Below are 16,283 nucleotides of genomic sequence, written 5' to 3'. Positions count from 1 at the left end.
AATTTTTTATCCCTGTTAAAATATTTAAAAGACAATTTGGCGGTAAACTCATGCAATTTATATTTCATTTTAATATTTTAAAAAAAAGGAAATCTACAAAGCTAAAGAACAACTAGAAGAGCTGAACCCTGTTTAACATACAAAAATATACTATCTATTAGCATTTTGTAAGAAAATATAGTAAGAAGTTTTTACTTCCCTCCAAACTACTATTCCCCACGATATTCTCTATAATTAATCTTATTTTTTTTATTCATGTACACTAAATTTGCTCTTCTTTCTCCTTTTACTATTCTCTTATTCCCCTCCCTCTGTTCTTATTTCATCTTATCCTCTTCCTTCTTCTTCTCGATTTCACACAAATACATCTGTTGAAATGTAATCCATTCTTCCTCGAATACAATTGGAAGAATAGTTGAAAATATTCTGATCATCAATATTAGAATTTTCTATGATGGCGCCGTTTAATTCTGTTGAATTTTTAAGTTTTGTAGCTTTCAGTTTCTTTTTGCATTCTTTCTTTGGAATATCATTGGATGAGACCTGATTTTGGATCTTCTCAGTTGCTATTGTGTCAATTTTATTCGTTTTTGCGTAATTACTTTTTCTCATCGTTGGACTCTTTTTAGCATTCTCTGAATTCATATTAACTAATGAAGAAACTGATATTTTCTGATTCTCAATATCTGAATCCTTTGGGTTTAAACTTATTATTTTTGTCTTTTCAGAGTTGTTCTCTGATTTAGTCTTTGTAGTTTGTGGTTTGGGTCTTTTTTCCATTTCACTAAAATCTAATATTGAAGAATTAAAAGTAATATAACCAGCTCCATCATCCAAGTAAAATACATCGTTTTCTATATCATACGAATTAGATTCTGAAATTACTACCTTCTTAGAATTGGATGATATCTCATTATTTGGCTTTAAAGATTTATTTGATACTTTAACTTGTGTTGTCTTCTTATCATTATTTGAATTAATATCTGTTTTTGTCTTACTTGCTATTGAACTCTTTTCAGTGTTAACTAATTTTTTGGATGGTTGTGTTTTTTGAACTCTTCCTTCATTAGTTGAATTTGTTGTCACCTTCTTTGCTAATTTCCTTCCTTCACCTATTGTTGAATTTTTTGTAACACTATCCAAATTTAAGGTTTTTAATTCCTCCAAAATCTTCATATTCGTATCCGCATTTGATTTCTTCTTTGGTGAAAAGTATGGATTCGTTTCTATAATAGTACAAGATTCATTATCTTCAACAATCTGTTCATCATTACAAACCGAGAAAAAGTTCTCAACACAATTAAACCATCCAAGCTTATTTTGAAAGAATCCAGGAATTGATGAGCATTCTCTTCTTCCTTTCATTAACATTCTATTTGCTCTATCCATTACTTCTTTCTTTTCATTATAATATCTTGGAGAATTTACTCTTGTTGGAAATCTTGTCTCCATTGTTCTTAATTCTGTCTCGTAATTTATTTTTGAAAGCTGAGAACTCATCAACTTTTCTGCTACTATTGCTGCTTCTTCTACTATTTTAGCTCTCTCTATATCTGATTCATTATCATCACTAAGAATACTTGGTGTAACATACTTGTCCTGATATTCCAAACTCTCTGTACTACTTATTCCTCTTTGTGACATTTCATGAAAGGTTGAATTAATTGAATTAAAACTCTGGGTCTTGCTGTAATTACTCCCATTATCCAATAACTCTAATTTCAGTGGAGATATTATAACTTTCTTACCTACTTCAATTCTTGGAGTTCTTTCCTCAATCTCATTATAAATAATCATCTTTTCTAACTTATCAACTCTTCTCTTAATATTCTATTATTAATCTCAAAATATTCAAACTCTTAATCTAAATTAAATTCAAGTATCCAAACTTTACAAAGAAAAAAACCACTCGGCTTTATACTAATCACAAAAACTGAGCACTCAAGTGCTTCTGCTCTTCTTTATTTCTCTTAACTATCAATCTTATTTTTTTTCCAAGTTGTTTTTTTTTTTTTGCTTAAATAACTTACTGTTATAACAACTATATAAACTCTATCTCTCTATCATCTACACCTTTTACTATACCTTAAATTACTTTATATTAAAACATTTACACACAATTTTCCCATTTCACTTCCCGCCAACTGCCCTTTTTACTTTACTTGCAATTTCTATAGTAACATATGACATATTGTTTTGCATGCATTTCCCGCTCAATCGTGAGCGGGTGTGTGTTATGGCGGGCATATTGTTTTATTTAATTAAAATGGAGTACAATTTTAATTATTTGGTATAATAACAATAGATTAGAGAGTAGAAATAGGAAGGGTTTATTGAAAATTTCAAATTATTAGTTAAACATTTTATAAATAATATTTATAGTATAGATTTGATAATAAAAAAAAACAAGGAGTAATAAGATAGATCTTAGGCAAGTTTACAAATACTTTAAAGCCACTAATAATAGAAATATTTTAAATTCAACATCATTTCAAATAAGTTACCTGTTTAAGGTAAAATATTTTTATTAAAAATAAAAAGAAATGTTTACTTTTCCTTGATATATTTAATTATCTCTTGATTTAATTAATTTTTAGTAAATAGATCTGTTTGGCGCCTTTTGCATGCAAACATAGGTAACGGAGGGGGGAGTGAAATTATTATGAAATTACTGAAAGAAAATAAATAAATTGAGTTAAATATATGCGAAGGGAAGTAAAATATAGTTAAGTAATTGAGTTTAATTTCTATTGTTCTTTCATATTTTCTTTCCTATAGAAGAATTGATTGATTTACGTCAAATAGGGGGATAAGTTTGAAAAAAAGGGAAGATCTTAAAAAGGAGGTAAATAGTGGGGAAGGGAGGAGAGAAAAAAAAAAGCAAATTTTGTGAAAATTATAAGGAATACAAAATGAAAAGGATATTGTGGGTGTGCTTGTTAGCATTATCAATATGTCAGAAAGGATTAGGACTGGGAGTAAGAGTGGGAGTGGGAGAAAGTAATCCTCTTCCTGCTCAAACAAAGTCAAGGATTAATTTAATTATTAAAAAACAAATTAGTAATTATAATGTAGATATTCCTGAAGTAATTATTGGAAAGATTTCGGAAGTCATGAATGATTCCATCTCTCTCACTTTTGAAAAAATGAACAGTTCAGTATTGGACTATTGTAATAAGAAGATTGGGGAAATTCTTGAAACTCTGAAAATAACTTTCTCAGATAATTTTGAGAAAGATCTGTGTTATAACGTAATTGTAAACCATCTAAAGCACGTTATAAATCGTCAACATTTTGCTGAAAATATATATCAAGTATCATCAAAGAATCTATGTGAAAATCCTGATTCTTCATCTCCATTAGGTAAATTTAGCCATAAAGAATGTTCATTAAACTTTAATAAAGACCAAAATAGTAGCAAGGAGAGAATTATTGTGACTCCAGAATTAGCATATTTGATTTCAGATCTACTTCCTATTGAGCCTAATCAAAAAGAGTGTGTAGTAGCATTTATGAGAATCTTATCTTTACCATTTGGTTTAGAAAAAGAAAAAGCTGAAGAATTATGTAAAACAGTGCTTGAAACAAGGAAAACAGTACATTTTTATAGAAATGATATTGTTTCAGACTCTAAAGGCTCATTCAATAAAGTACATGAAGTTTCTTTATCATCAAAACTGACACCATTCAAAAGAACTCCTCCTTTTGTGGAAATTAGCCATCCTCATGGAGTTGGTGGTATATCTTATTCTTCAGAAAGAGTTAGTGAAACTAAACATTCTACTCAAATTTTCGGAAAATTGGTTACTTTACCATTTATCAATAGTCCAATTGAATCAATCAGCCATTCAGAAAAACAACTAAAATACTCACAAGACCATAGTAAATTACCCAAAAATGAAATTCCAAAACTAAATACTAGAGAGGAAATTGTATTCAATGACGATATATTTAGTGACCTTATTTTCCCCTGTAAAACCCTCAATTATGAAGCAAAAATATTAGCGTCCATACTTTTCTATTACTCAAATTTATTGAATATACCAATTACTACTGAGGATGCATGCATTACATGCATGCGTAGTGTTCTGGTTCCCGCCATTTCTGTACCTAAAAATAAATCAAGAGAAAAGAAAAGAGGAATAACACCAAGTGAAGTAATTAATCCATTTATTCCAACATGTGTGAATGCTTTAATGACAATGTCAATGTTTTCTCCTGCAAGTAAATTAACTTTGGATTATATTCCATCACTTAAGACTTCGGAAAATGCATCTAAAGCTTTTGGGAAATTATGTAGCAAAACAATGAACAGATATATTCAGATTTTTGGGATGATTGGAATTGGAAATCATGGTATTTCTTGTAATCCCGCCCAAATTCTTTTGATTAATTCTCTCCAAATCTCAATTTGGACTAGATTTAATGCTTTATTTGCTTCAAATGAACTAGCTCAGGTTGCATGTAGAGTCAACATAGATTCTCATGCAAGTCAAGCTTCAGGGGAATGCATTAATTTGATGAAGAAGATTACTTTGGGAATGTCACATGATGACATTAAGACTGTATGCCAATCTACTGTCAAGTTTTTACAGCCACAACCGGTTGTATTGAATCCAATACTATACACAATAAGTTCAATTTTCCAAAGTATTACCGAGTCAGTTGTATATAGCAATAGTATTAGTGGTCCCCCCAACATCTCAAGTTTTATTAAGCTATCAAAAAAGATACTTTACTTTTCTAAACCAAAAATGGATCCTCAAGACTACATTGATTCTTGCAAAGCTCTATTAGGGAATAATATTAATATAAAATTAAAGAGCAAAGAGATATATAAGATTTGTAAATTCACATCAAAACCTGTCTTAAATGTAGTCATGCATTACCATATCCCACTAGAACTTCAACTTTTTCACAAGAAGCAGTTCAACCCCAGGATCACCTTCATCAAAAACACAATTAAAAGCTACAGCAACCTGGTTAAAAGAGAGTTTAGTATTCAAAATAACGAGTGAGCAATCAAATTATCTAGATTTCTATAAATTATTTTTTATTTCCTTTTTTATTTTATTAACTTGCGTGGCAATTACGTGGCAAGTTTGGGCGCCAAATTCTTGCATGCATAATTGTAATATGTTTTTAACCTGTTAAAGTCTTGGAAAAATTTGTTTGGTTTTTTTTGGAGTTTATGATTCGGGACTTTGTTCTTTCTTTTTCGTTTTCCTCCTTTTCCAATGTTCAAGTCGAGACAAAGAAAGAAAAAAATGGTAGAATATACAAAGACTCATTGAACAATCGTTAGGTATTAAACACTTTCGTCGTTCCTATTGAAAATTCTAAAACACTAACTCGAGTTTATCTGAAGCATAACTCGCTTGTGTACAAAAATCTTAAATCGAAAAAATGCGTACACATCATATTATCTTCTTTATAACCAACAAAAATTCCAAATAATTTTTTATTATATAATCAGTGCACACTCTTCTCTTTGCTTTTCATTATCTTCCTTTCTAATATATTATAATCTTAATGTGCTTTAAATATCTTATCAAACTAACAAAGAAAAACTTGTCTTTCTTTACTAAAATTAAGTTTATTACCATCTTTATTTTCCATCTTCTTGTAATTAATGGTCTTCGATAATCTGCTGTGGGGTATTTTCTATTGCCTCAGCTTGATCAAGCTGAGACAATATAGAACCCAAATCACCAAATCCATAAATTCTTCCGTATTTAGTGTCAACATATGGATTACCTTCAGAGTCGACTTTAAGTACCTCAGTGAAATGTTCCCAGTTAATTCCTGGTTGCTGGCTTCCTAATCCTGGAGCTTCAACCGATGTATGAGTTGCAGGGAATGCTGCTCTAGGACCAATATCTTCTCTTTCCTTTACTAATGGAACAAATGCATGACTTTCTGATAATGTATCTGTACGAGATACCGGTAATGCTGCCTTTGGAATTGAAACCAATATTGTATATGGGAGATTTCCCGCCGGCGCCCCCGGGGCAGGGGCTCCAGTTCTAGAGGCGGGCTTTGCGGCATGTTCTTGGTCAAGGTGTTCAGGAATGACAGGAATATATGAATGATTGGGATTTGATGGTGCCTTAACTCTAGATGCTGGGAGAGATGAAGTTTCAAAGTTTTCATTAGATCCAAAGAGAGGAATAAATCCGTGGGTTGTTTCCGAAGGTTGCCCAGTTCTAGAAGCAGGTAAAGCTGCAGTATCATTATAAAGGTATAACTTTGTAAATAAGGGAACAAATCCATGATTAGGGTCCATTTGGAATTGAGTTCTTGATGCAGGGAAAGATGCATTTCTTCCTTCATATGTTGGAGATTCAAATAGAGGAACGAATCCATGCTCAGTATTAGCTGGGTACTTTGTTCTAGAAGCTGGGAATGCTGCAGTTTCTGTAGAGTTCTCAACCATAAATAGAGGAATGAAACCATGATTTGGATCAGCTGGATATTGAGTTCTGGAAGCTGGGAAAGATGCATTTCCAACATTATACTCAGAGTCTGGAATTAAAGGCACAAAACCATGAATTGTATCAGTTGGATAATGGGTTCTAGAAGCAGGTAATCCAGCTGTTTCGTTGGAGCTATAATCTGAAATTAATAAAGGAATGAAACCATGTCTAGAATCCACTAAGAACTGAGTTCTTGAGGCTGGTAAGGATGCGTTTCCTCCTTCATATGTTGAAGATTCAAATAGAGGAACGAATCCATGCTCAGTATTAGCTGGGTACTTTGTTCTAGAAGCTGGGAATGCTGCAGTTTCTGTAGAGTTCTCAACCATAAATAGAGGAATGAAACCATGATTTGGATCAGCTGGATAATGAGTTCTAGAAGCTGGGAAAGATGCATTATGATCACTATAGTTCGTGTTAGTAAATAGAGGAATAAAGGCATGTCTAGAGTCCATTTGGAATTGGGTTCTTGATGCTGGTAGAGAAGCGTTTCTTCCTTCAAATATAGAAGACTCAAATAGAGGAACGAATCCATGCTCAGTATTAGCTGGGTACTTTGTTCTAGAAGCTGGGAATGCTGCAGTTTCTGTAGAGTTCTCAACCATAAATAGAGGAATGAAACCATGATTTGGATCAGCTGGATATTGAGTCCTGGAAGCTGGGAAAGATGCATTTCCACCATTATACTCTAAATTACTATTGAAAGCTGGGATATAATTGTGCTTAGTATCAATTGGAGCACTTACTCTAGACATTGGAAGAGCTACAGTGCTATTAAGGTAGTAAATCCTCTCCAAAATAGGTATATATCCATGTTCAGTGTTAGCTGGTAGCTTTGTTCTAGAAGCTGGGAAAGATGCTGTTTCATTGTTTTCCATAACCTCAAATAGAGGAATATATCTATGATTTGGATCAGAGGGATGACTTGTCCTCGAAGCTGGGAATGAAGCAGTTTCGTTGTTTGCAATTCTTTGGAAGATTGGAATATATCCATGCTTGGTGTCAATAATGGCTCCTACTCTTGAAGCTGGGAGTGAGGAAGTCTCAGTTTGGTTGTAAATCTCGAATATTGGAATAAATTTGTGCTTGGTCTCAGTTGGTTGACTAGTTCTTGAAGCTGGGAAAGATGCTGTTAAATTAAAGTATGAAACCCTTTGATATAAAGGAATAAAGCCGTGGTTATGTTCAACTGGATAGTGAGTTCTGGAAGCTGGGGAAGATGCCGTTTCATGATAGTTAGAAATAATATAAAGAGGAATGAATCCGTGCCTAGTATTAACTGGGAACCTTGTTCTAGAAGCTGGAGATGCTGCATTCTCAGTATTATTGGATGCCATGTATAATGGAATATATCTATGATACATATCTGAAGGATAGCGAGTTCTAGAAGCTGGTAAAGCTGCTGTTTCTGTTGAGTTATCCAAAATATATAGAGGAACAAAGCCATGCTTTGGATCAGCTGGGAAACTGGTTCTAGAAGCTGGGAATGCTGCACTCTCGGTGTAATTGTATGTCATATATAATGGAATATATCCGTGATTTGAGTCAATTAGAGCTCCAGTTCTTGAAGCTGGTAAAGAAGCTGTGTCATGGCTTGAAGATTGTTTATTTACAGGTGGAACAAATTTATGATTTGGATTAGTTGGATATTGAGTTCTAGATGCTGGGAAGGCCGCATTTTCATCATTCTTAGTTGTCGTAATAATAGGAATGTATTTATGAGATGTGTTCTTGGGGTATCTACTCTTAGGACTATCAGGTCCAGGAACTTTCTGCGTAATTGGAACATACCTATGTTTTGAATCGACCAACACAGATGTATGAGAAATTGGATAAGAAGCTCTTGGCTTACTATCAGTATTCTTTGGAATTATTGGAATATATTTGTGCTTAGAGTAATCAATTGTAGTTTTTCTAATTTGTGTTGTCTTTGTAGGTATCTTGTATAATGGATCATACAATGGTTTAAATGGTCTATGATCAGTATGTGTAGCTGGGAATGCTGCACGTCTTCTTAAAGTTGGAGCAGAACTAAATCCTTCGTAGTACTTGTGTAGACTGAATTTGTTGTAAATAGTAATACATTCAGATTCATTATTATTTTCGCCTTTAGAACTTTCATCACGTAAGAATTTCGATTCAACAGATCCACAAGCCACGTAAAACACCTGCGGAAATTTGGAAAAGTATTTTGGAGCTCTAAAGAGAATCATATGTGGCTCTGAATTCTCCCAATTGTCCATTAATCTAACGCATCTTTCACAAAAATCTTGCTTATCATTATTATTAAATAACTTGGTAAATTCGTATGGTCCCTTTTCTGGCCAAGGTGTGCCCATGGCCCTCCCCGGTTGGAATAGTAATAACTCCAAAACATTAGTAAAAAACCTCCATTCTGGGTTTACTATTTGTGAACTTTGATCATTAGGTCTTAGACTTCTAGTTTCTCCACTTGCCTGATATGTAGGCCCAAGAAAGCATAGAACCAATATTAAAGAAAGTATTCCTGCTACCTTTCGGTTCATCTGTACTAATGTTGACGTTAATACTTGATACTCCAAATTCGCAAACTTTATTCAACTCAGCAAAAGTTCCGAAATTCTCGCAATTTCCGTTTCCAGATATTCTTTATTATAAGAGTCAATCTTTGAACTTAATATTAGTATTTATTCCAGTTTTTAAATTTTATTATCTAGTAGGAATATGGAGAAAAATATTATTTATGTGCCTTCCGAATCTGGCTCCAATCTTTTTCAGTTTTACTACTATCCTTTTCTGACTGATTTTTTTTTGTATATTTTTTTTTTATTCTCGAGACAATATTTAACGTTACCTATTTATCCATTAATATTATAATTATTGCCTATATTTTTTGTCCACTTTTCCCTCTTGGACCTATTTCTAATATATTCAAATTACCTGCTTTTTAGGCGGGCTGGTTTTTGGCGCCATGGTTCCGTTCTCGAGCGTGATTAATATTGAAATGAAATACATTTGAATCTTGATGGATGAAATAAAATCAGCATGGGGTAAGAGGGAGAAATATCCCAATTGGTATAAATGTCATCAGACATTATAGCAGAAGAAAAAGATAGCACCCCATTGTTAAAACTAAATCTTAAATGATCTAAATTCTATTAAAATCTATGCTTAAAATAATGTTATATGAGTAAGACTCAAATTATTTTGTCTTTGTTACTACATTCCTTAATTACAACGATTTATTATCTCTCATACTTTCTTTTCTTTTGAAATACTCATTCAATCTTTTATCAAAAGATAAAAGACCGCTTTGTTGGTTGTAGTTATTTTAATTCGAGTCTTGCCTAGCTTTTCCCATTGATCTTAATACTTTGTAGAACAATAAGCTCTTTTTTATCTCAGAACTTGGGAATATTCTTTTCCTGAATCTGCCATTTCTGCATTACATTGGAGTTACCCCTTAATTTAAAAAAAAAACTGTCTGATCATTTCTTCCTCATTAACTTTTCTTTAACATTAACATTCAACATGAAATAATACAAATCAATTCAACATTTGCAAATACACATTGAAGTTACTAATATACCCAATAAAACAAACGTAACAATGATTGTCTATTAACACCCACTTTACTTTTCTCCTCAATTATCTTTATTATTACTTCCTTCTATTTTTTTCTTGTTCTTAATAGTAATGTTAAACATAATATTTTATATTTTTATTCACCAATATGCAAAATCCTTGAAGTCTCTCTTTCCCTCTTAAGCGATTCATCAATATCCTGTTGAGTTGCAACAGGTTTTAAAACTGTATATAAGTTCTGCATATTAACATCAACTTGTTGTTTTTTTTCATACTTCATCTTTCCTGACAATGCCAAAGCATTTAAGAAGTCTTGGTCTGGAATGTTTCCATTCTTCTTGCTTTTTCTCTTTATAATCCTAGCCATTTTTGATGAATTCTTAACAACATATGAATAAGCTTTAGTAAACTCCTTCTTTGCATTCCTTAAAGCTTTTACAGCCTTTTTATAACGGATTGGTCTCTTTCCCAAAACTCCTCTTGCATATCTATAGTGTTTATCCAACCCTAAAGCTAAATGTTTTGTACACTTTCTAGCTTCAAATGGTGGTTTAGATTGAGTAATCATCATAAACTTGTCAGTGGATAAGTTATTTAAAGAACAAATGACGTGTAATATATACGCAGCTCTTCTTGTTGATGCCATTTTTGCAACTAACTGTTCTCTGTTTTTGGATGAAATTTTCTTTCCTGCTGGACCAAATATTCTTTCATTCAATTCAGAATCAGCAATTTCTCCAAATGCTTGTAATAAAGCCTCATCAACAACTAATCTTGGACGAATAAAGGCTGCAACTGGCATCATGACTTGAATCTCAGTAGTTTCTGCCTTTGCAGAAAATGGTCCTCTCTTTTGAGTTGGAGTGAACTTAACAGGTCCATCCCAATTAATAATTTGCTTCAATTTGTCAATTGGTTGAGTAGGATTTTCAGGTTCTCCAGATATTGCTCCCATTAATCCTGACTCACTTGGTAGCTTAATTTCAACCAATAAATGTCTAATCCTCTCATCATCCTCATACTTTGACAATAAATCAGTTTCTTGAATTCCTTCAAAACCTAAGATTTGAACATTTGCTTCCCTCGGAATCATTGACTTGGATTTATACTCTTCAATCAAATCTTTAATAGTTGCAGTTACGTATGCATCAGGTGAGATAAATACTACTGTTGACCATAAAGTGTCTGTATTTCTTATAACAAACCTTACTGGGTCATTAGGATTCTCCCAATGTAATGCATCAGTCTCTACCCAGAATTGCATATCTGATTGCACTCCCAACTCTGATAAAGTCTTATCATCACCAACTAACTTTCTTCCGCTTGAGAAATAGATTGCAACAGTCTTTGGATCATTTCCTCGTCTTTCTGCTAAGAAAGTCTTAACATCTCCCAGTTTCTTTGATCCCCTACCAGAGGTAACAACAGTTGTTCCATCTGGCCATGAAAATCTTAATCCTGTTAACCTTTGTGATCCAATATCTGAGGAAGACTCTCCTCCAGAAGTGCTGGAATCAACTTCTCCATTAGAATCAACTGCTACTTCGATCATATCACCATCTTTTAATTTATATGAGTCTATGGAAGCGTCAATATTGATCATTTTATGAGCTTTTTCTCCTCCCAATTTACGACTTAATGTAACAGATTCTGGATTAGTTCCCTTTAAGCCTGCTAAAGTCCCCCTAAACTGACTTAACTTGGATGATAATGGAACAGGAATGTTACATGTTGATCCATCATCCCATTTGACGATCAAATTTACCATTCCATCTCTAATAATATTTCCAGTATCATCTTTTTTAACTTCTTCCATGACTTCCACAAACAGTTCCATTCCTCTTGTAATCTTTGATTCTTCCACAGTTTTTTCTGGTAACTTTTCATAATACCTTCTATATAAAGCTCCATTCTCCAGTTGCTTCTCTGAATATAATCTAATTGTTCCCAAAGGAATATTTCTCCTCTTTGAAATACTTGCAATGATTGATTTGATCTTTGTAGTAGGGAAACATACAATTTGTACAGGGGCTAAATCCCTATTAATGATCATAATATTCAAAGTCATTGTTGGTTTTCCACTTTCAGCCACTTTCTGAGTACCATCAACATACTCTTTATCATTAATGTCCTCAACTGGAATTGTGGAAGGCTCAATTGGTGAGCCTGATAACTTTACTCTAAAGATAATTCCTGGTATTATTCTTAACTTTCTTAAAGTAAGCAAGTCATTGGATGGAATTAATGATGTTGGCATCATTCTTCTATCAATTCCAATAATCTCTAAGTGTATGGAACTCGGAATATAGCTTCTTCTCCAAGCTATTAAACGTTTTAATTGTTTAATAGTAGTAGAAGGATAAACCCCCAATAATAAATCAAATCCTGAAAAATCATCAAACCTTATCCTAACATCCATTGGAATTTCATGCTTTCCTGTTAACCTATTAAAGTATGATGGTTGTAAAGTTACATACTTATATGGTCCAGTTCTTACAAACAATTCAGTATCTGCTACAATATTCAACTGACTTAAATTGTAACCTCTTAATCTTCTCCACATTACAACTTGTCCGTTAATATCAATATCTTCAACTTCCAAATCAATTTCGGAAAATGGAACTCTTAACGGTCCTGATAGTGCAACTCTTATTGAATCTATTGAAGTATTTTCCCAAACTTCGACAGAAAATCTTTTTTGAGAATGTGGTGCATCTTGACAACTTAGATAAATCTTAAATCTACTTCCTTTTCTAAATGGTAACTCGGTCCTTGAAAAGTTTGTTTCTGGGCCTGCAACAATAACCACATCCCCATTTCTTATTCCCAGCTCGTATAAAGATAGCTCTGCTTCTGGAGAATCTATTCCAATATTTACTGGGTATGGATTCCCTTCTTTCATTATCCCTAATCTGATCTTATTAACCGGAATATTCTTTTGCATATTAATATCATATATTAAATCTGAACCTGTTCGACTGTACAATGTTGAATAAGCAACATTCACTCTTTTTGCTAAAAAATATAGCTTAATTTTGACTGTCTTCAAAATGTAATCCCCTGGGATTCCACTCCCAAATCCTCTAGCTGCTTGACTTTGGTGACGAGTTATTCCTCCTTCAGCTATTCCTGTATTATATGATGGATAATCATCATCAACCATAGAGCTTTCGCTACCTATGACTTGAGCTCTTTCTTTCTTTTGACTACTTCCATTATGTGATGAACTACTTTTTACCAAAAATAATGGAGATTCCAAATCTTCCAATCCTAACTCATCAACCGTTGAAGTTCTTGGTAATATTCTCTCCCCATCCGAAATATCGTAATTACCTGTGATACCAAAGTCTTTCATAACTTTATCTTTTAGATTACCTATTGTACGTTGCCTTTTTATTATTATATCTTCAACAATACCGTCAGGCAATGTTACTCTCAAATGAGCATCATCAGGTGACAACTCCACATATTTTGAAGAATTTTTGTTTTTGTTTCCGCCGTTGGTTTCTCCCAGGTTTGCTTCATTCAAGTTTTCTGATCCAGATGCTTCATTTTTATTTGGAATTGCCATTACCAAATCATCTGATGATATTACAGATATGGGAGTTTCTGTTGGAATCTCTGAACCTGTTGACTTCAAGACGTAATTATATGATGAAAGTCCTTTCTCTTTTTCCATTCTAGACTGGAAAAAAGATACTAATGCTTGTCCTAAAGTCGTCTTTGGAGAACCAAATAATCTCACCTCAGAACCAATATCCTCAAATAAAACACTTATTCTATGCTTTGCATTTTGACTTTCTGTACCAAATACCCAACTTAATTGAATAAATATTACAATAAGGTGTAACCACCTCATTGCTTTCCTAAATTCTCAATATCTACTTTATTAATTTTTTCTCTCTCCAATTTATTCCACTTTTTTATTTTATCAATTGCTACTCATCAAGTCATCTAACACTTTAATTAAGGCCATTTATTTAAGCAATCTATACGGCTACTCTCATGGCCCTCCTCCATATATGTATTGCTATATTCTCATTTATTTATGCTACACAGCCGTGTGTGTACACACTTCAACACACATACTCCTATTACGCTATGTCTTTAATTATTTATCATCTTTTTTGGCCTTCTTCCCATTTTTTTCCCCTTTGATGGTAACTTTCTCCCATATCTCCTTTTTTTCTATACTCAAAAATTTGCTCCTCTTTATCTGGCCTCCCACCTAATTACTGCGCATGCAATGCCTGCTGTCCACATAAGTGCATGCATGCACATAAGGCGGGCGGCTCTAATTAATACAAATAAAGCAGCATTCGAATATAAATTTATTACAATTCATAGAAAGTTCTTATTTTCCTACAACCATCGTGGCTCTACTAGTGTAAGGAGCTTGAAACTAAAAAATCTGGTAATCAGACTATGCGGAATACCAAAAAAAAAATTAAAAACTCAAAAAATGTAGCTCTTCCTTCATACTTTTATTCTTTTTTTTCGAATAAAAAACATATTAACAAAAAAGTTGCAAGTATTTTAAGCTTGAAACCTAAATCATAATACAATACTCCTGAGCTAATTAATCAAAATTGCTCAGTTCAGTAGTTAAATTTAACTTAGTCTTATTGGCTGGATTAGCTGAGCCTTGTCCCGATCCTCTGAGATTATTGTTTGTACCTGTTTTTTTGCTTAAGCCCTTGTTTCCTGTATGTATGTCCAATATTGGAAGGGAAAAAGCGCTTGAATCAAGAACATTTGGAGAGTTTGATGAAGTATCAATAGTAACTAACGAAGAAGACCCTAATTGCTGTCCAGGAGTACTTGTTGTTTTTCTAACAGGATTTCCTCCTGTTCCCGGTACACTTTCTCCTGCGCTAATTGCTGATTCTGATACGCTTCTTCTTAAAGCTGCCAACCTAGCTCTTCTCTCTCTAATTGCCCTCAACCTTTTCTTTCTTTCTTCTTCTTTCTTCTTATTTATGAAAAACCAAGATAATCCTCCTGAAAGAGCTCCTACTCCTAATAAAGCTCCAGCAATAGAACCTCCGATTACTGCTCCATTGTCTGATCTTTGTCCTAAAAAAATAAAAGTCAGAGTTCGTATAGAATATCATAAAAATTTAACCTACCCACTTGGTTTTGATCGCCATCGCCTCCACTGCCTCCACTACCTCCTCCATTACCTCCTCCACTACCTCCTCCATTACCTCCTCCACTACCTCCTCCACTACCCCCTCCACTACCTCCGGAACCTGTTGTTGTTTCTGTTGGTACAGATGTTGAAGTGTTTGGGAATCCTCCTCCATTGCCATTTCCCCCACCACCACCACCACCAGTCACTTCTGTGGATTCAGTTGTTTGTGGAGGCGGAGTTGGAAGAGTGCTTTCTCGAAACATGCTAGACCGAGAATCTTGTTGATCTGAGTCCATTCTTTCCACTACTGTTGTTGAGGTGTATTCCCCGGGTAAATTTTCTTCACCTGATTCTTTATTTGCTAATGAAAAATCTTTTCCAACGCTGGAAAAATCTTTCTGGTTCTCTTCTATTTCAGGAAAATCATTATTTTTGCCCTGCTCATCAAAACCTCCAACACTTTTATCTGAAAAGCTCAAATTTTCAAATTTATCATTTAAATTGTTTTCTGCTGAAACTTTATCTACATCGTTCAAATCAACTGACTTACTCTCAAAGCTTCCATTCAAAATACTATCTTCTGAATATATACCATTTCCTACTGAATGATCACTATTTTTATTTTCCTCAATATCAAGCTGATTTTGGAAACTTGAATCTTTTACTTCTTCAAAACCATCATTTGTATCCAAACCTTCGATAGAAAACTTCTCATTATCAATCCCCTCAATTGGTTTATCCATGCTTAAATTCGAATTATCCTGTGCTTCATTATCTGCAAAACCTGCAGATAAATCAATATTAGAACTCAAATTCTCAATCCCCACACTCCCTCTGTCTTGCATGAAGCTTGAATCTAAATGTTCCAGTGCACTCATATCCGCTTTTGGGTCTTCATTCTCTATGACAACCTCTAATCTAACTTTGCAAATCAATATTGAAAATATAATCCAGAAAAAGTAAGGGAAATTCATCCTTGTTTCCTTCTCAAAAATTAATAAAACTAACCAATCTAACCTTAAATACCTATTTCCTAATTCACAATATCTTTTGGATAAAATATCCTCACAGACGATACTGCATTTTTGCAATCCCCACTTTTTAAAGGC

The 16,283-nt window shown here is 33.4% G+C and overlaps 5 protein-coding genes across 5 annotated transcripts; 1 reads left to right on the top strand and 4 right to left on the bottom strand.

Moving 5' to 3' along the window:
• Positions 1–354: 354 nt before the first annotated feature.
• cgd8_1790 (hypothetical protein) lies at positions 355–1,797 on the bottom strand (the record flags this gene model as incomplete). The annotated part of the gene is made up of 1 exon (XM_627085.1): positions 355–1,797. One exon carries the CDS (start codon positions 1,795–1,797, stop codon positions 355–357), a length of 1,443 nt encoding a protein of 480 aa, XP_627085.1.
• Positions 1,798–2,912: 1,115 nt separating this feature from the next.
• On the top strand, positions 2,913–5,018 carry cgd8_1780 (hypothetical protein, signal peptide; the record flags this gene model as incomplete). Its single annotated transcript, XM_627084.1, has 1 exon — positions 2,913–5,018. The coding sequence occupies one exon, from the start codon at positions 2,913–2,915 to the stop codon at positions 5,016–5,018; it is 2,106 nt and encodes a 701-aa protein (XP_627084.1).
• A 611-nt stretch (positions 5,019–5,629) lies between these two features.
• cgd8_1770 (HxYxP motif containing repeats seen only in C. elegans F29G6.3b, signal peptide) lies at positions 5,630–9,001 on the bottom strand (the record flags this gene model as incomplete). Its single annotated transcript, XM_627083.1, has 1 exon — positions 5,630–9,001. One exon carries the CDS (start codon positions 8,999–9,001, stop codon positions 5,630–5,632), a length of 3,372 nt encoding a protein of 1,123 aa, XP_627083.1.
• Positions 9,002–10,176: 1,175 nt separating this feature from the next.
• cgd8_1760 (secreted protein, signal peptide) lies at positions 10,177–13,899 on the bottom strand (the record flags this gene model as incomplete). The annotated part of the gene is made up of 1 exon (XM_627082.1): positions 10,177–13,899. The coding sequence occupies one exon, from the start codon at positions 13,897–13,899 to the stop codon at positions 10,177–10,179; it is 3,723 nt and encodes a 1,240-aa protein (XP_627082.1).
• Positions 13,900–15,131: 1,232 nt separating this feature from the next.
• On the bottom strand, positions 15,132–16,148 carry cgd8_1750 (signal peptide, possible ER retention motif; the record flags this gene model as incomplete). The annotated part of the gene is made up of 1 exon (XM_627081.1): positions 15,132–16,148. The coding sequence occupies one exon, from the start codon at positions 16,146–16,148 to the stop codon at positions 15,132–15,134; it is 1,017 nt and encodes a 338-aa protein (XP_627081.1).
• Positions 16,149–16,283: the final 135 nt, after the last annotated feature.

The sequence above is a fragment of the Cryptosporidium parvum genome, chromosome 8 (genome assembly GCF_000165345.1).
Source record: "Cryptosporidium parvum Iowa II chromosome 8, whole genome shotgun sequence".
In the NCBI taxonomy this organism is placed as follows: domain Eukaryota; phylum Apicomplexa; class Conoidasida; order Eucoccidiorida; family Cryptosporidiidae; genus Cryptosporidium; species Cryptosporidium parvum.
This window is presented reverse-complemented; position numbering and strand designations above follow the sequence as displayed.